Source organism: Saccostrea echinata, unplaced genomic scaffold (genome assembly GCF_033153115.1).
Source record: "Saccostrea echinata isolate AGI-Se365-2 ecotype Australia unplaced genomic scaffold, CSIRO_AGI_Sech_v1 ptg000008l, whole genome shotgun sequence".
Classification (NCBI taxonomy): domain Eukaryota; kingdom Metazoa; phylum Mollusca; class Bivalvia; order Ostreida; family Ostreidae; genus Saccostrea; species Saccostrea echinata.
In genome coordinates, this window is record NW_026889757.1 from 495,551 (window position 1) to 516,807 (window position 21,257).

Consider the following 21,257-nt stretch of genomic DNA (forward strand, 5'->3'; position numbering starts at 1 on the left):
CCGAGAATAGGAAGTGCAATATTTTATTATCACAAGAAAAAAATTGATTATGAGGTACATACTCGTATGAAATCATATTTATATAGTGTCAGACATATATTAAATTCATATTTTTAGAAAATATAATAATGCGCTTCTTTTTGAGTCAGAATATCACATTGTTATCTGTGCTTATAAAAAAATGCATTCATCAACAAGTTATGTTAAAATATTTTTAACTAGGAAAAAAAATTGCACGACTAATACAAATACTATTTAAAGTTGTACGTGATGCATTACTGCAGTTTTTAAAAAATATTTCAAAAAATATATAGAACTGTGTCAATTTAATCTGGATGCAAAGTTTTTAAGTCAAATAAAATTATATCAAAACAAGGGAAAATATATTTAGTTGGGAAGTTATCTCTCTTATCAGAGTGTTAGATCCCCTTAAAATATTTTGAAGGGATAAAAATCCGGGATTAGAAAGTCACTATCGATTGCAAACTTCTCTTTTACACAACTTCCTGTTATAATAAGATGGCTCCTCGATATGTCAGGTTTTTCTGCAAGTTTTTCTTCTTGTTAAATTTTAAAGTTATTCTCGGTGTAGATCTACCGCAGTTATCTGCGATTTTGTCCCAGGAAGCTGTCAGTACCAGGGATGAGACTGGGTCTCTTGTTTTGACCGCTGGGACAAACCAACGAATTGTGCTAGTCGGGAGCAACTTTGCCAACACAAGCAGAATAGCTTTCACGACCGATGTTCGTTCGCAGAGGGAAACATGTGATGGACAGAGATCACAGACTTTTGCAATACTTTCTATTGCACAAAATGGGACGTTGGCAACTGTTATAGTTAATTTACCTCTTCCAGAAAATGGAAAAACGTACTATCACGTATGCTATTCTGTGGAAGGAGTAGAGAAATGGGAACATGGAGGAAAGGAAACGTTGACTCGTTTTGCTGTCAAGGATAAGGAGACCACACTTCTCCCTCTGTGGCTACAAATTATTTTTATTTGTTTCTTGTTAACACTTTCAGGTTTATTCAGTGGATTAAATTTAGGTTTAATGGCATTAGATAAAACTGAACTGAAGCTTATTGCAAAATGTGGATCAAGTTCAGAGAAAAAGTATGCAAAAGCTATTGAACCTGTGCGTAAGAGGGGAAATTTCCTTCTTTGTACACTTTTATTGGGAAACGTGCTTGTCAACAACTCTCTTACTATATTGTTAGATGACCTCTCTAATGGTTTGTATGCTGTTATTGGTGCAACCTTGGGCATTGTAATATGTGGTGAAATTATACCTCAAGCCATATGTTCTAGACATGGACTAGCTGTAGGAGCTCGGACCATTTGGATTACAAGGCTTTTTATGTTGCTGACCTTTCCTCTTTCTTTTCCAATAAGTTTGTTATTAGACAAAATCCTTGGGGAGGAAATTGGAAATGTGTATGATAGAGCAAAGCTATCAGAGCTGGTGAAAGTGACAAAAGAGTTCAATGATCTTAAGAATGATGAAGTTAATATCATATCAGGGGCATTAGACTTGTCAAAAAAGTCTGTCACCGAAGTTATGACAAAGATTGAAGATGTTTTCATGCTTGACATCAATAGCATATTAGACTTTGAAACTGTGTCAGAAATAATGAAACGTGGATATACACGTATTCCTATTTATGAGGGTGAGCAAGGAAATATAGTAGCCCTTCTTAACATCAAAGATTTGGCATTGATTGATCCTGATGATAAAACACCAATACGAACTGTGATCAAATTTTATCAGCATCCACTCATTTTTGTGTTTGATGATCAGAAACTTGACACCATGCTGCACGAATTCCGTCAAGGTAAATTAAGAAAGCATGCTTCTTGTAGTAAAATATATATTATTATAAATAAGTTTCCCCTTGTTACAAAAAAATCACTTAGCATTTTGAACAATTGAATCCTTTTAAAGATTTGTAAGCTGAGAATTATGGTCTGATAGCAGTACACATTCTCTTGTATGAAATGTAGGAATTAAATTGTGTTAGTTTTTAGAATTATTAAATTTTAGTTTTTGCCATGTTTACAGTTAGTTCTAAATTAATTAATATTTCATCTCAACATGTTTGTCGGCTTAATTTATGCAAAGGGGGTGTGTTAATTACTGAAAGTCAGAGAGTCGTTTTTCAGTATGTCATGCAGAACACAACTTTTTATATTACTTTAACTGATTGTGTAATGTGTAAAGTCAAACATATGCAGCATTAAGTTTATGTTCTTTATAATTATTTTACATACTGTAAATGAAACAGCAACATTTGTCAGTGTCAGTTACTGTGTTTCTTGCTTAAATATTTTAATGCCCCCATCTGTGTTGTAGTGGACATGAACATGATGAAATTGTTTGAAAATATTCTTATAAATATTTACATACACATACTGATACTCCTACAATTTAATTCTTTTTGCAGTGTAGTAGTTTTATGATAGGCTTTAGCGAATAGTAAATTTGTACCTTGTGATCTTGTGATATGACAAGTACGTCATGTTTATTGTTGCAGTATTTTAATTTGATAATATTTATAAACATGATTAAGGAAATCATGCATGTTCATCTTGATTCTAAAATCAGATCACATGATTAGCAGTGTACAAAACTTGTTGACTTACCTTGAAATCAAATTTTTACAGTATGACATAAAATGATAATTAAACATTCAGTAAAAATTTATGTCCTGCAAAATACTTTCAAGTTTGACGTGTGCAGGTGACAGGAATTTTTTTAATGCTATATCACTGCAGAATACTTATATGTAAATGCATGAGCACTGTACATAACCATGATAACAATTTTAATAGAAGAAATATCAACACTATACAAAGAATATATTATAGATTTATATAATATATACATGTACATGTACATGTATATAGCTTAGATTATAGTCTTGGTGATATTTTCTGTTACCGGTATGTACAATGTCAATGGCATGTACAAACAATACATCTACTTTGATACATGGCCAGTAGCACTTGTTCTGTTATTGCTTATAGTTAAGAATTAGACATGAAGTTGGATTTCAAGCAAAGTATATCAAAGCACGGTTAATAGTCTACTTAATTTTGAGAATAGTCATCTTCTACATGATCTACTTGTTCTAAAGCATTAATAGTTCCACCTTGATTATTTTCAAGGATTTAGGTCATTCTCAATAAATTAAGATGCCTATTGATAAAAACTTACAATAGTGTATGATTTTCATATTAATGGATACAGTTTGATTACAAGATTATAGATCTAAGTATCAATTTCAGAAGTTTTTCTAAAATATGTTGAAGTTAACACTTCCTATCTTTGCTATTACACTTTGCCCTATATTGCACAATGATTGTAATTAGTGTTATCATTACACTTTTAGCCTTTGTATACTTGTACATGATCTATCTTCCACAACTTGAACCTTGTTAAACCTAACTTGATGTATCCTGTTGTCTTATTATAATATCTTTGAAGCACTTGATGTGTCATATTTATATATACTCATTAATCATACACTATTGACATTGTCATTGGTGTTTACTTAGATTCCCACTTTCCTCCTCAAAGTAGAAAAAATTACAGGTCCATAAGACAATCATAGTTTTGAAACTTAATTTTGTTTAAGCTTTTTTTTTAAGGTGTTATCTCTCTCTGTGTGTGTGCTCTTTGACTTTTTGTGTGTATTTTCTGTTTGTCAAGATTTATGGACTTTCCTCAGGCCATATGAATATTCTAGTAAATGATGTAAGATGTCAAGAAGAAAAAATATAATTTAAGGATTTGGCAGTCATTATTTGTATACCTTAAATATACTTTTTTCCCAAGAGGTCATTATTCCACGGAATCAATTGTCTATTCAATCTGAGGGTAGAAAATTACTCCGATTTCTTGGACTGCCATTGTGTGTCTAAGATGTACGTAAAATATGCTGAGACATATTTCCATGGAAAATCTATGACACATATCCTAAATTATATTATAAATAAATCTCATGCAGAAAAAAAGTATATCTACAGTATTAAATTTAGCAGCTCAACTAAAGTAATACAAAAGGATATAACTTGGATGTCCAAACTGATAGAGAGTAATGTAAGCTAGAAAAGTTTTGTAAATACATGTATGAAGCGATGTCACTCAGATGTGTGTTCTTTTTTGTCACAGGTCACTCCCATATGGCAATAGTAAGGAGGGTTAATAATGAAGGAGACGGGGATCCTTACTACGAAACCCTGGGTGTTTTAACTTTGGAGGATGTCATCGAGGAAATCATCCAATCAGAGATCATAGATGAAACAGATATCATAAGTAAGAGCCAATCAAAAACTAGAAGACAACAATACTATGACTATGAGCAGTTAGTTATTTTATTTGAGAAATCATCATATATATCCTTAAATATTGGGGAGATAAATTAAATAGTATGAATACTAAACAGACATATCACAGTTGAATGAGTCAGAAAAACTATGTATTCAGAGAGATGATGAGTGTTAAACTTCAGAGTTTAAAAAATAATGATCAGTTACAAAGAGGAAAATTATAAAGTATGAGAAAGTATGCATGCTCATTGAGAATAGATGCTTTCTTTCTTTGTTTATGCAGGAATTACGTGTAACAGTTGCAGCCATTGCCAAAAAAATACATAATCTGTGTAAGTGGTTTATGAATTTTTTTTCTGCAATGGTTGCAACCATCAACCATGCATTAACAAACAACAAAATACATTTCATTGTATAAATAATCATGTAAAGTAGGTTTACATACATAAAATATTGTGTAACTTATTGATCTATAAGTCAGAATATTATTGATAATAACTTATATTTCTTTGATGGAAGAGCCCAGCTAGTCCACTGTTAAAAAAATTTCACACAGATGGCTTTAAATAAACTGTTCTAACTACCAAGGGTATGTTAGAGTTAATAGATTGATTAAGGAAAGTAGTTTTCATAAGAAATATAGAAGAAAATATTCAGTGGATGTAAATATATTGTGGTTCTGCCTGAGATAATTTCATTTTATTGAAAGATTTTAGGGTTTCTTTTAAAAAAATATTTAAACTTATTAAAATTGTATCTGTAAATGTCATTAAATTAGTTATTAAAATAACTTGGCATCAAGTGCTTAGTTCTGGGACATACATGATATGCATTCAATATTATATTACTTGTTACTGTTCAACAGAAATTTGATGATAGGGGTACAGTAATATGCACATTTTTACATATAAAAAACATTGTCAAAAGACATATGTAAAAAAAAAATTACCACTAAACATGTGGTATTTTTAAAAAACACCATGTGACAGACAGAGTTCAGAAGGCTGGTACATGTATATTTCAGACCATGGTTAAATTACTGGCCACGGTAATGGGATACACCGCAGTGTCATTAACTCAATTACTCTCTAGCTTTAAAAACCCATCCTCAGCATTGGGGAAAAAACCTCCTGAATAAGAGAAGGTGGATCTCATTGATTTCACATAAAGACTTGTGCTGAATAAGCATTTAGATGCTGGTTAGAAAGAGCTCTGAACTCTCTGAATTTTTTTTCTAGCAAGAAAACAAAGTTAGTTACAGATCAATAGGGAATTCTTAGAGGAGAGACTTTTCAGGTTTTCATTAGGAAAAAACAAAATGAAAATATATATGTATATTGTAAATTATATTTTATTTTTTTTAAAAGTGTCATGAAATAATTATATCCTTGCTCCGAAGGAGAGGGGGATGTACTGTTTTACCCTTGTGTGTCTAGCTGTCTGTGTGTCCGTGTGTCTATCTGTGTGTTTGTCCTTAATAAATTTTTGTCGCAGTTTTCTCAGCAACTACTCATTGCAGTTGCTTGAAATTTTAACACACTCTTTGTCTAGGCATGCCATATGGATTGGTGGGAGTCATTTTTGTACAAGTCTGACGTCAACTTCCTGTTTTGCTGTGCGTCTGTCTGTACCAAATTTTTCGTCGCAGTTTTCTCAGCAACTACTCAGTTGCTTGAAATTTTAGCACACTTTGTTTAGACATGCCATATGAAGGGATTCATTTTCATTAAATCCAATTCAACTTCCTGATTATCCATGCATCTGTCTGTACCAAATTTCTGTCACAGTTTTCTCAGCAATTACTCATTGCTGATGCTTGAAATTTTAGCACAATCTTTGTTTAGGCCTGCCATATGGTGGGATTCATAAGAGGGTATATTCACATCAGAGCGGGGGTATTACTAGTGAGCATTGGCTTTTTTTTCTTGATTATAAAATCTTTAAATACACAATTCTGACATATTATAAGTCCTATTTCAGTGAACTGGAGGGGACTGTAAGTTTCCTCCTCGGTTGTTCGGCTGTCTGTCCCACTTGATTTTCTGCACTTTTTTCTAAATATGCTCATGAATATTGAGTTTTATTGAGCATATTTTTGGTATGTGAGTGTACTTGATGAGGTACAGAGCAGGTGTGCTTTTCATTCTGCTTCAATGATTTTTTTATTGAATTGCAGCCATTTTAATTCTTAAGAAGAACCTAATTACATTTGTCAGTAGGGGACTAGTATATGCAATACTCTTTAAATGCTTGTTTTTAGTGGATGTTCAGTCTTCATTACATCAAGGTTGTATTAGACTTTGCATAATATATATTTTTCTATTTCCTTAGGGCATTAGCAATTTCATAGGTTGTTTAAAGCAACAAATGTCTTGATGTCACCTATGTTATAAAATTAATGGGCAGGAATGATATAATAATTTTTTTTTATCATGGAGGCTATGTAACTGAAAGTACACATATTTAAAATTTATTAATGAAACTAGTTATTCACATGGAAAGGATGCAGACTGAAAGTTCAGATAGCTTACTCCTGTAATCTTGGTCAGTTCAGGGTTTCAGATTCTCAGATACTCTATACATATTACATGTATTACATTTTATGTACACAAAATTCCCTAAAACGATCAGCCTAAAACAGAGCTGCATGGTTACAATCAAACTTCTCCAGTGCTGATTACCAAGGTATCTGCCAATAAAACTACTTTTGAAACATGCATTCCTGCAAATCCACAGTACATTTTTCACACAGTATAAGAATTAACAGATCTTAAAGGTTATGGTAAAGTTCAATATATTTGAAATGCCTTCCTATCTTTTATAATTTTTTTTAGCTCACCTGAGCTGAAAGCTCAAGTGAGCTTTTCTGATCACATTTTGTCTGTAGTCCGTCTGTCTGTCCGTCCGTCTGTAAACTTTTCACATTTTTGACTTCTTCTCAAGAACCACTGGGCCAATTTGAACCAAACTTGCCACAAAGCATCGTTGGGTGAAGGGGGTTCAAGTTTGTTCAAATGAAGGGCCATGCCCTATTCCAAGGGGAGATAATTAAGAATTGGTGAAAATTTGGTGTCATCTTTTAAAAATCTTCTTCTCAAGAACCATTGGGCCAGAAAAGTTGAAACTTATGTGAAACCTTCATTACATAGTGTAGATTCAAGTTTGTTCAAATCATGACCCCAGGGGGTAGGGTGGGGCCACAATGGGGTATCAAAGTTTTACATAGGAATATATAGGAAAATTCTTTAATAATCTTCTTCTCAAAAACAACAAAGCCACAATTAGTCATATTGATATGAAATCATCCTCAGGTAGTATTGATTCAATTTTGTTCAAATCATGACCCCCGGGGGTAGGGCGGGGCCTCAATGGGGGATCAAATTTTTACATAGGAATATATAGGAAAATTCTTTGAAAATCTTCTTCTCAAGAACAACAAAGCCACAATAAGTCATATTGATATGGAATCATCCTCAGGTAGTGTAGATTCAAGTTTGTTCAAATCATGACCCCCAGGGGTAGGGTGGGGCCACAATGGAGGATCAAAGTTTTACATAGGAATATATATAGAAAAAAATCTGAAAAATCTTCTTCTAAAGAACAACAAAGCCAGAATTAGTCATATTGATATGGAATCATCCTCAGGTAGTGTTGATTCAATTTTGTTCAAATCATGACCCCCGGGGGTAGGGTGGGGCCACAATGGAGGATCAAATTTTTACATAGGAATATATAGGAAAATTCTTTGAAAATCTTCTTGTTGAGAACAACAAAGCCACAATTAGTCATATTGATATGGAATCATCCTCAGGTAGTGTACATTCAAGTTTGTTCAAATAATGACCCCCAGGGGTAGGGCAGGGCCACAATGGGGGATCAAAGTTTTACATAGGAATACATATAGAAAAAATTCTGAAAAATCTTCTTCTAAAGAACAACAAAGCCAGAATTAGTCATATTGATATGGAATCATCCTCAGGTAGTGTAGATTCAAGTTTGTTCAAATCATGACCCCCGAGGGTAGGGTGGGGCTACAATGGGGGATCAAAGTTTTACATAGGAATATATAGGAAAAATTTTTAAAGATCTTTTCAAGAACAGGAAAGCCATGATTAGTCATATTGATATGGAAGCATCCCCAAGTATTGCAGATTCAAGTTTGTTCAATGCATCCTCCAGTAGTAGGGTGGGGCCATAATGGTGGATCAAAGTTTTATGAAAGAAAATATATAGGAAATATCTTTAAAAATCTTCTTCTTAAGAACAACAAAGTCTTGATTAGTCATATTGATTTGGAAGCATCCTCAGGTAGTGTACATTCAAGTTTGTTCAAATCATGACCCCCCCCCCCCCCCCCCCCAGGGTAGGGTGTCAGACATCTTTAAAATTCTGTTTTAAAGAACAGCAAAACCATGATTAGTTATCTGAATATAGCAGCATCCTCAGAAGGTTTATATTCAATTTCATTCAAAACATGGCACCTGGGGGTAGGGTATGCTTAGAACAGGCCATCAAAGCTTTATATGAATATATAAGAGAAGAAATCTGCTGATGAAGAACAACAGGGCCATATTGACTCAGGTGAGCGTTGTGGCCCATGGGCCTCTTGTTTATTTATAATTAGAATTTCTTACCTTAAGGACAGATGATACAAACAATATTTTTCTTTGGAGGAGACTTAATATCATGTCACAGTTTTAGAAAAGTGCATAATTCTTTGATGTTTTTTTCTCCTTAGACTTTGGAGAATGAAATACCTTCCATATTTTCCCCCAAAACTCTCATTCTCATTCTAGTCACATTGTTATTCTTAAGAATAAGATATCATCTAAACCAGATAAACCTGAATTCTAATCATACTTGAATATATATCAGGAAATCGTCTTGTAATGATTAGAAAAAAAATCAACAATAAGAATAAGTTATTTCAGTTATTTATTGTTTGGATGATATGCTAAAGTCATGCTTTGCTAATGATTGCAATGCTATTGCCTTTTTAGCTCACCTCAACGAAGTTGGGGGAGCTTATGTAATACCGTCGGCGTCCCAGGTTAAGGTTTTTGGAGCAGTTTTCTTTTCAAGTACTTCTATGGCCTATATTAGTCAGAGATGCATGGAGGATGCTTCTAGTGTGTTTCATTGTACCAGTCAAGGTTTCAGATGGTGCAATTTCAGCTAAAGAATGACGAGGTTAATGTTTTTGGAGCAGGTTAAAGTTTTTGGAGCAGGTCAAAGTTTTTGGAGCAGGTCTCATTTCCAAGTAACTGTAAGCCCTATATTGACCAAACTTGCATGGATGATATATCTAAGGATGCACACTACTGAATTTGCTTCGGATGCTGGATCTGACCTACATTTTCCGGATGAGTGACCAGGTTAAGGTTTTTGGAGCAGATCTCATTTCCAAGTAACTATAAGCCCAATAATGACCAAACTTGCATGGATGATACATCTAAGGATGCACACTACTGAACTTGCTTCGGATGCTGGATCTGAACTACATTTTCCGGATGAGTGACCAGGTTAAGGTTTTTGGAGCAGATCTCATTTCCAAGTAACTATAAGCCCAATATTGACCAAACTTGCATGGATGATACATCTAAGGATGCACACTACTGGACTTGCTTCGGATGCTGGATCTGACCTATATTTTCCGGATGAGTGACCAGGTTAAGGTTTTTGGAGCAGATCTCATTTCCAAGTAACTAAAAGCCCTATATTGACCAAACTTGCATGGATGATACGTTTAAGGATGCACACTACTGGACTTGCTTCGGATGCTGGATCTGACCTATATTTTCCGGATGAGTGACCAGGTTAAGGTTTTTGGAGCAGATCTCATTTCCAAGTATCTATAAACCCTATATTGACCAAACTTGCATGGATGATACATCTAAGGATGTACACTACTGGACTTGCTTCGGATGCTTGATTCTGACCTATATTTTCTGGAAGAGTGACCAGGTTAAAGTTTTTGGAGCAGATCTTATTTCCAAGTAACTATAAGCCCTATATTGACCAAACTTGCATGGATGATACATCTAAGGATTCACACTACTGGACTTGCTTCGGATGCTGGATCTGACCTACATTTTCCGGATGAGTAACCAGATTAAAATTTTTGGAGCAGATCTCATTTCCAAGTAACTATAAGGCCTATCTGATCAAAACTTGCATGGATGATGCATCAAGGGACGAACAATCTCAAAACTTGCTTCGGATGCTGGATTTGACTTACATTTTCTGGATGAGTGACTAGTTTTAAGTTTTCAGGTAAGTCTATTCCCAAGTAACTGCAAGCCCACTAGGGATGCACACTCCTAGATTATTAGTTTAGTGTGGGACTTGACCTTACTTAAAAGCAACATTCGTTGAGGTGAGCTCTGTAATCTCTGATTACCTATGTTTAAAAAATAAAGTCACAATGAAGTATGTTGTAATAAATATAAGGGGTATACAGTTCATCACTGTAATTGAAATAAATGCTAGGTCAATGCTAACACATTTGAAAGGTATCTCATTTATTGTGTGCCTTATGGCTGATACTAATTGAGTCCCATTAGGATGATTGTGGATAAGTTTCTTGGCAGGTTTTGTAAAGTAATTACTGGTTTTGAGAAATTGCCTCTGCAGGAATGAACTGCTTCAACACATACGTTATAGAAGTAAAGTACAGGGTGACATTGTATTCTGTTGTTGGTATTGTTAATATTTTTTATTATATAAGGTTTTTGACATCATTAAGCTTCCCATATTATGATAGAATCTGATATGAAATTAATAACTTATATTTGTATTTTAATGAGTGGATACTATTGTCCGATGTGTGATCGATCAATACCTGGGCCGGCATCATGACAGAGAATCGATTCCAATAGCGACTACTTCTTGTTAACTGGAAATCAATGGGGATACACATTTTATTACTTGAAAAACATGAATAGCGATGACTCAGTATTGTGTGGTTGCTTCGATGCAGGAATGTCATTAAAAAAATTTCAGTGTACATAGGGAGTTAAGAATCAATTGCAGTAAAAAGCATTGGTTTTGGACAGTTTTATGTTTGTAAAGTTAAAATTGAAAGGAGAAAATTAAAAAAATCATAAGAATAGTTTAGGAAAATTATACTCTAATACTCTTGGCCATTTTAAGCACAGACTGAGCAACCAGATAACGTATACACATGAAATACTGTAATAAGCAGAAATTTTAGCAAGGATTCAATTTTGGCATTTTTGGCGAAGTTGCTGAGATCACTAAAATTTAATATTGCTAACAATTCATTCCTCATTGGAGGTTATCCTTATCTTTCTAGGTATCACAAAATCGCTAAAATTACCTCTCGCTAAAATAAAATATAGACTTTTTACGAAAAATCTCTTTTGCATCTTGCTAAAAATTCCACGTATACAGTATACTTGTTTTGGACAAACAGTATTTATAAATTCATAGATAAAATTATATTATTCTGTTGTGTTGTATTAGTTGACAACAGGAAGAAGACCAGAAGGACTTTGGCGAAGCAAGACTTCAGTGTGTTCAACACATCGGAGACCAACTCTATACTTATTTCTCCTCAGCTGGCCTTGGCTGCATTCAGATTCTTGTCAACTTGTAAGGGGAATAATCATATATGTATAATTACTGTCTCTAAGAGTTACTTTGCATTCCTAGATTCTTTACAAGCAAATTGATAGAAAAAAGGGCAAATTTCAAAATTTAAACTGGAATATCCATGATTCAATAATGAAAAAAAATATTAAATAAAAAAGTAGAATGTATTGTTTCATCATGGTGGCTGAATAAACTTATATATACTTTGATTTTTTTTCAATTTGTGATGTATGTATTTCAGCTGTTGAACTGTTCAAAGAAGAATTTGTGTCAGAGAATGTGTTGAAGAAACTGATTCGTCAAAATGTTGTTGAAGAGATTGTCAAGAAAGAGAACTCTGATCAATACCTGTTCAGGGAGAATGTGCCCTGTGATTACTTTATACTGCTTCTGCAAGGTAGGATTGAGGAGTTATCTATCTTTGACTTCATTATTAAAATAAAAAAAAGACCAGGATACTCCATTACTTTTTTCCTTGTCAACTAAATGGTAAAGTTTCAGTAATATGCTGTCTATTAAATATTAAGAAATGTACATCTCTAGAGGTTCACAGGTGAAATTAAGTTGATGTTGATCATATGCTCTAAAAATTAATAAACTGTAGGAAATATTTGTCTTTTCCTGGACGTTTTGTAGGGATACAATTTGTATATTCTGAGCAAAGAACGAGGGCTCTTTTGATTGGCATTCGGCAGGAATCTGGGCGCACTTGAAAAGTGAAAATTTCATTGATCTATCAAACGAAATTTTAGCACTCTTTTGATCATTTGGGTTCCTGTGAAATAGGAAAGGGAAATATTTTCCCAAAATTGAATTTTGATTTGCTAAAAAATGACTTGAAAATAGGCTAGATGATTCATTTGGTACAAAATGTCACATTTTGAAACACGTTTTTCTAAAAATTTGCTATCTCTGGGTCATCTCTCCATGATTTTCAAACGTTATTTGTATGAATTTTAATTCAAAGAAACAAACAATCATTTGTAAAAAATGGAGAGAATACCCAGAGACCATAAAAAATTAACTTTTTCCAAAAAAATTCCAATGTGTAAATGCGGTGCTTTATTGTCGTTTTAAAAGCCAAATTGTATGTGTAGCCGTGAAAGCTTTTTGCAAACAATTAAAAGTACGTGTGCTGAACAACAAAGACAGTATGCCTTATATTACGTACAATGCTTAATCGCCATTTTGCTTTAGAAAAGTTCGGGAAAACAGTGTACCTGTGACGTCGTATTTTACGACTGTGACGTCGAGTAGTGGTTGTCTGCATTAGGAAGCTGCTGTAAATTTGGTAGTGTTTACATCGCTGCGTTTTTCTGGGCGTTTCGTGGGATTTAAAAGTTGTTACGGTTGTGAAAACATATGTAGGTGTTAGCAGTTGTCGTGCTGAATACGCATCGGTATGTATTTTCGTTTGCTGCGTGTCATTTCTTCAGTCGGGTCTGCATTCATGGGGACTATGAAGCCGTGCGTTGTTGGCAATGTTTAATGGATATCTACAACTCGGAAGGAACGTTTTGCGATAATAGTTGAGTCGTAGGATAATTTAATGACGGACAATCGATGGATTATTTTAATATCGCCGTTTGATTGCAAAAAAATGCAGAATTTAGCGAGAAAATAATGATGCATGCGCAGATGGGGGTTAGTCGTTTTTTGATGCCAGGCATCGACTAACCCCCATCTGCGCATGCGTCATTTTCTACAGATACAATACTAGAACACCAGATACACTGCATAAAAGACACTTACCCTAGAAATAATAATTATGACTGAAAATAAACAATAAAAATATGAAATTGGAACACAATAAAAACATGAATGAATAAAAATAAACAATAATTCAATTATATTAGCTTCTTATATACACACTTACCCATTTAGACAGTATCTACTACAGTGAAAACTGATATTTCAAGCAAAACTAAGTTAGTTTTCAGGCACTACACCTGATTTCAAAATTTTTTGAAAATCCAGGATTTATAATTAGTCTAAGATTAAATAATTCCCTGTTCTCAGTAATATGCGTTACCCGTTCAATGCAAATGGAGTCGGAAACTTTTTTGGTTCGATCCTCGCATGGAGCGTTAATATTTTTTTAATGAAAGCAATCAATTCTTTTGTCAGTTTAATATTTTTGTCCTGATTTATTTTAAAATGGATATATTCTGGTTCTGTTGCATCAAGAGCAAAAGCAATTCTTCCAACCTACTACATGTAATACTTTAATATACACATGTACTTGTAATTGCATTTAACTATACCCTTACTATCTTGTAGGTGTTTATTATTTATGTGAAGCATTACTATCTTAAAGTTTGATTATTAAGATAAGCGGACCTAAATATTACAATATGACATGTTATTTCATACTAAATATAACATTTTCTTATGTGCGTAGCTTAATGTAAAGCCTGTCCAGCTGTGGTCAGCCAACCAAATCCTGGACATTTAAACTATAAATGTTTCGTACACATGATTCCTGCAGAGCACACGCCAAACACGCCCATCTTCTTTCCTCGAAATGAAAGATTGGGGAAAAAATTGTGTGACACTCATGTGATCATTAAGGCACACAAGCCTCTTGTTATTTTATATGAGAATATACTTAATAACAGTTTGTGTTGGAGAATATACATGTAGTAAGTTTATGTAAATGATGTAATTTATTGTTTATGATTTGCAGGTAATGTAGAGGTGACTGTCGGTAAAGAAGGACTGCGGTTTGTCACTGGAGCATTCTCTTATTATGGCAGTCAAGCATTGAGTATGTGTATTGTTTTAAGGATATTTGTCTGAATATATAGTATTAAATGTATTTCAGGAAATTTCCAAAATTAATAAAACATCTTTCAATTACTGTATACAGGGTTATTTTCGCCCCACTTCATTTTACTCCATCTTAAATTCGTCAAGTCACAGTTCTGTTTAAGAAATTGTACTGTATTCTTTGAATTCGCCCCATTTTAAATTCACCCAACTCCAGGGATAGACATTAAGTTTCAGATCCACTTGCCCTTCGGGTAAGTGATCTTATACTTTGACTTGTCCGAATGCTAAACTTGGTTGCCCAAAATAAGGAAAGAAATTAAGAAGAAAATTATCAATTTCTGTAGACATTATGATAAGAAAAAATGTGACCAAATACACAACTGTCAATTTGGCAAGTTGAGCTACCTGAAAAAAAATTTCGATGCTGTATTTGTGCATAAATGTATACCGCTGTACTTGTAAAATTTAACCTGTTAACACGTACTGCAATGCAGCATTAACCCTCCATTTCCTTTTAATAAAATTCATATTTTTAGGTCACCTGAGTCACTCAGGTGACCTATTGCTATCTGTTTTCGTCCGTCGTCGTCCGTCGTGCGTCGTGTGTTAACATTTGAACATTTTCAGCTTCTTCTCTGAAACCGCTGAACCAATTTCAGCCAATTTTTGCATGTGGCATCTATGTGTGAAGGGGAACAAAATTTGTGAATTTCATGGTCCCTGCCCCCCTGGGGCCTGAGGGGTGGGGCTAAAACCATCAAAATTAATGCAATCTTTAAAAATCTTCTTCTTTGCTCCTGGACATCAAGCAGTCAAACTGTTGACATGATTGTAATAAGCATTGAGCCCTCTACCAAATTTGTGAAATTCATGGCCCCAGGGTCAGGGGTTCTGGTGCTAGGGCGGGGCTATATAGATCATATAGTGAAAGTGCATTATTTCTTTGAAAATCTTCTTCTCTACTCCTGGGTATTATTGAAACAAATTGAATACATAGTTATGATAAGCAAGGGTGACTCTACCAAAATTGTGAAATTCATGGCCCCAGGGTCAGGGGTTCTGGTGCTGGGGGGGGGGGGGGGCTCTATAGATCATATAGTGAAAGTGCATTATTTCTTTGAAAATCTTCTTCTCTACTCCTTGGTATTATTGAAACAAATTAAATACATAGTTATGATAAGCAAGAGTGACTCTACCAAAATTGTGAATTTCATGGCCCCTGGGTCAGGGGTTCTGATGTTAGGGCGGGGCTCTATTTATTATATAGTGAAAATGCATTAATGCTTTAAAAATCTTCTTCTCTGCTTCTGGGTATTATTTAAACAAACTAAGTACATTATTATGATAAGCAAGGACACCTCTTCCAAAATTGTGAAAGTCATAGCCCCAGGGACAGGGGTTCTTGTGCTAGGGTGGGGCTATATAGCTCCTACAGTGAAGGTGAATTATTTCTTTGAAAATCTTCTTCTCTGCCCCTGGGTACTATTTAAACAAACTATGTACATTGTTATGATATGCAAGGATGCCTCTTCTAAAATTGTGAATTTCATGGCCCCAGGGTCAAGGGTCCTGGTCAAAAGGTGGGGGGGGGGGGCTCTATTGATTATATAGTGAAAAATCAAAATTTCTTTGAAAATATTCTTTTCTGCTTCTGGTTAAAAAGCAAAGAAGCTAAGTATATAGTTATGATGAGCAAGAGTGCTTCTTTCAGAGTAGTGAATTGCATGACCCCTGGGTCAGATGTGCTGGTATAAGGGTGGGGCTGTTGATAATGTAGTGAAAATGCATTAATTCTATTAAATAATCCTGTCTGCTCCTTAATGTTAAGCAGTTAAACAAAGTGATAACTTATGATGAGCAAACTTGAAACTTCTGGTCCCAGGGTGAGAGGCTCTGGTGTTTCTCAGTGGTGAAGGGGGGGGGGGGGGGGGGGGGGGAGGGGCTCTATTGATAATATAGTGAATCTGTAGTGAAAATGCATTATTTCTTTAAAAATCTTCTCTGCACTTGGGCATATCATTAACAGTTGTAATAAGGTAGGGTATTTTTACCAGATTTTTGAACATATGGACCATTTGGTCAAGTGTTCTGGTCCTAGCCAGGGCTCAATTAATTTGCATTCTACTGAGAGGAGTTATTCCCCTTTGCCGTTTACTTTTGATAATTAATCATTGTAAATAATGTACTTGAAAAATTAATAGAATAAGAGAATTATGCAAGAATTTTTATTGTATAATACAAAAAGTATTTTCATAGTTTTAATGATCATGTGGACTTGTAAGTAATAGATAAATAAAAATGAGACAAAAATAACTTGTCTTATTAAATGTTCATCAAAGACCAAGAGAGGCCAATGTAAGAGATTACAACAAGGAATTAAAATAGTACAAAAGCACTGACAGTTTGTTAATATACTGTATGGTGATAGTGATAAATGGGGAACAGATTAGAACCTAATCTATGAACTGTTAATGAATAGTAGACTAATTATTTTGTTGATCCTGATCACCCTATTTTTCTTGCTTTTGGGCAACAAAGCTTCACCTTTCATTTCATTTTAATACTCTATGGATCCTCTAAATTGTTGTATTCTACTCAGGTGACCGTTAAGGCCCTTGGGCCTCTTGTTAAAAAATTATTTTCGGTAGGATCCTTTTGTGATTCGTGATTTTCAGAGATAACTGTGAAGCAACGCTTAATGAAGATAGTTGCTACGAAACATACATCTTATCTTGATCAGGATACATCGTGTCATACTGTACTTAATAGTTATATATTCTGTGCGTAAATAAATAATCTAATTTCATAATAAGAAATTAATAAAATTTTGTTAGACATAGAGCATATTTATTATGAAAGAAAATAACGAACCCGATTTTTAAATGAACGGTATAATCCAGAAACGCTTCAAGGGAATTTCGAATGCAAAAACATTGTCATTCAGGTGCGTGACGGAAATCAAGTGTTCAATTTATTGTTTTATTTATTAATTAATGTAAACTAAATCAATATGTACATTAAAATGTATGAGAACAATTCACTTGCCCGATCGGACAAGTACGTCAACAATTTCACTTGCCCCAACTGGGAATTTACTTGTCCCGGGCAATCGGACAACCATTAATGTCGATCCCTGAACTGAGGGTAGGGCGAAAAAGGGTGAAAATAAAACGGGGACGAAAATTTCCCTGTATTCAGTAATTTTTTTTTTTTATTTATAACTGAACAAATGTCTAATGGTGCTGTTTTGTGAAATATTTCAGAATGATATGTTATTACCAAATAAAGCTTATATAAATTGTTTATTATACATGTAATAAGTATTATTAACTAAGTCTTAAATAATATATTTTTTTTGTGTGTTTTTCAGAGATCACTGACAACTCTCTGATTTACCCAAGCAGTACTGAGAGCCTGTATAGTAAGGTAGAGCCCTACATACCAGATTTCTCAGTCAGGGTGGAGTCAAACCTACTATTTGTCAGAGTAAGGCGTGCTCAGTATATTGCAGCTAGACGGGCAACCATGATGGGCAAAGCCAATGTCAAGAGTGAGGATGAAGCCTTTGCCAAAGAGTGGCACAAGGCAAAAATCTTGTCCAACCTGTCTAATAATGACAACCACCATCTTAACAACAGTCGTAATCCGGATAAAATGAGGAGGGCTTCTAGTTTATCTGTTCCATTCACCAATCAGATACAAACCAGAACTGAGTCTGGTGAATGGAGAGTCCACAATTCAACAGATGGAGGAATTATCATCCACAACGTGTCAGGTGACCCGGATAAGATTGAAACTAGGGAAAGGTCTGCTACAGAACCTAATGAGAATGATTTAGCCCTTCAGTGTCTGGAGCCCAAAGTAAGTTCTGGAGACAGCGGTGATAGTTTGGGATGGGAGGATGCAAAATCTGACAATGAAGGCCACCCAGAACAACATGAACAAACCCCCTTAATAACAAGCACCTGTAAAGTCAGTGATAGAGATCAAGAGTCTTCATGACACAAATTTCGTAAACCATTGACAACAGAGTAATACCGAGGTTCTGCTGCTATTTTTCTTTCTTGTTTTTAAAATTTTCTAATTCCGAAAAAAAACATGCATATATGAAAACATTTAGACATTGTTTTGTTATTTCTAGTATTGATGAATATCGTTATGTTTTAATGACGCTTTTCAATACTTACTGTTTGACTGATCAATGTTTTGAAGTAGAGATATTTAACATATTTAGCCAATAGGCCTAGCATGTCAGTTTTCTGTATAAAAGCATATCATGCATTTGTTATCAAGGATGTGCACTAACAATATCTTTTTGTGAAATAAAATGTCAAGGAATGTTACTCATTTTGTACTCATAATTTATAACAAGGAAATACATTTTAGGTGGCTTGCATTGTGTAGAACTTGTTTGTTTGCATTTTCTGATTAAAAACAGGCAATGCATGATAGTACTCTATTATCTTGTTATTTGTTTATTATTGCATTATAAGTAAGGTCACAATGCTTTGGGATTTTTGTGTGTGTTTCACCATTGTAGCTAGGTCACAAAAGTTTAAAGGTTTCTGAAATGTCCTTTGACAACCTTAATCATTATCAATGTAGTATTATTTTCTAATCAAACTTATTGATAATTGTTTGAAAACTTTGAAATTTAGAAGAGAAGGAATTTTTTTTTATCTCAAAAGTTCTCTTTTTTTTAACTGTTAAGACAATTCTAGGAGTTTTATGCAAATCTATGTATGTTACATATTTTGTTATTGTTCACTGTGTTTTCTTTGTGTTTCTATTGTGCTGTTCAGTTTTTTCAGAAATCACATGTTTAAGTCAATGATATTACACATACAAACATGAACATGTAATATAGTGACTGTGTAGTACACTGGATGTGGCATTACTTATGTGTGATGTTGAGTATGGAAGTGATTATTCTAATATACATTGTCTTGTGAAATACCCAGTATTATATGAAACTATTTGAGTGTTCAACAACTGTATAAGTTAACAATTTGAAACCTTTATCTGTTTTTATGTTGTTAGCACAGAGTAATTTTTACCTCACCTGAACAAAAGTATTCAGTGAGCTTTTCTGGTTATCTGTTGTCTGTCTGTCCATCTGTTAACTTTTTGCATTTTGACCTCTTCTCCAGAACTACTGGGCCAATTTCAACCAAACGTGCCACAAAGCATCCTTAGATGAAGGGAATTCAAGTTTCTTCAACTGAAGAGCCATATTCGCTTGAAAGGGAGATTATCAAGAAAATTACATCATAACGTCTTGGGGCTAGGTATTCGGAAACATTTCTCAAGGGAAATAAAAAGGGAATTTTTATTTTTCAAAAATCTGATGAAAATCTGATGAAAGTAGGGCCAAGGAGACGAAGGTGAGCATTGTGGCTTCATGAGTCTTTTGCATTTACACGAAACTCCCTTTCCAAGCACTCTCTGGAAAAAGTGCACTGAACAAATGCAATCAGTTATGAATGAGCAATTATATTTACAAACTCAAGCAGAGTAAATTATCTTTGAGGGCAAATGTTTGATGATATATGTTGTGTCTCTTTGCGTTATATTTTTCACAGTTTTGTAGTTTATCGTCTCTGATATTAGTTTGTTATTTGCCAGTAATTTGTATAGTTTATATTGTCTCTTGACATTCCATACAAGAAAGGTTTTGTGCAGAGTAAATTGTTTCATGTTTTCATGTGTATCCTCTTTGAACAATGTATTTTGTATAATTTGTGATTTGGAAAAAAAAAAATAGAGATACATGTAGTTTATAAATATAGCAAAACTTTTTTTTCTAAGTTTATAGAAGTAATATATTTTATGGAAATGGTTTTTTGCTGTTTTAGAAGATAAAAGTACTCATAAACAAATTTAAAATGCACAAATAATGGAAAGTCAAAAAGCACAGAATTTATTATATAACATTAGTTTTAATTGCATTCTTTCTTTGCTTAGATATGAGTTAGAATATTATGATATTGTTTTTATTTTTCTATTCATAATTTTTTTTTTATACATTCTTGTGACAAGCCGTCCAGAAGTAGAAAGTAGTCATCCAAAAAAAAAAAACATATTGGGGATCAAAAAGTCTTTTATTATTGGTAATTACAATTTTGCTAATTTAATAGCTATTAACAAAAATGCAATAATGGTAGTGTGCAAATATATCCCCCTTTCTAGTCCTGCTTTAATGAATTATTTTCATTTTGTTGATTAGAATATCATTACATAATTTTGTTAATTAATAAAAGGAAAAAAAAAGCTCAAAGATTGAAGGATTCTTTGGAAAACTGACTTGTATCAGGACATTTTGTATAGGACATTTGAGCGGGGGTAAAGAGGACATTTGCATGAAGCCATTAAACTTGCACGTGAATTTAATATTAAAAACACATGTATTTTCAGAGTTGGCATTTTGTAAGAAGTTGTTAAATTTTGTTTTTAAAAAAAGCAGCCAATGGTATTGAAAAAAAATCACTCCTAGAATCTAAAGCCTGTGCTAATTAAGAATAAGTACACAAAAAATGGCGC

General features: G+C 33.8%; 1 protein-coding gene across 1 annotated transcript; it reads left to right on the plus strand.

The window, feature by feature from the left end:
- Positions 1-519: 519 nt before the first annotated feature.
- Positions 520-20,602, plus strand: LOC133180895 (metal transporter CNNM4-like). The gene is made up of 6 exons (XM_061315340.1): positions 520-1,834; positions 4,174-4,317; positions 11,817-11,945; positions 12,187-12,342; positions 14,632-14,712; positions 18,088-20,602. The coding sequence occupies exons 1-6, from the start codon at positions 520-522 to the stop codon at positions 18,717-18,719; spliced, it is 2,457 nt and encodes an 818-aa protein (XP_061171324.1). The 3' UTR covers positions 18,720-20,602.
- The last annotated feature ends 655 nt before the right edge of the window (positions 20,603-21,257 follow it).

Bases quoted from the DNA above. Each gene is read 5' to 3' on its own strand.
- LOC133180895 (XM_061315340.1), top strand. From the start codon at position 520: ATGGCTCCTCGATATGTCAGGTTTTTCTGCAAGTTTTTCTTCTTGTTA. The intron at 1,835-4,173 runs GTAAATTAAGAA...TTTTTGTCACAG, and splicing joins GCTGCACGAATTCCGTCAAG to GTCACTCCCATATGGCAATA. The intron at 4,318-11,816 runs GTAAGAGCCAAT...GTGTTGTATTAG, and splicing joins AGATGAAACAGATATCATAA to TTGACAACAGGAAGAAGACC.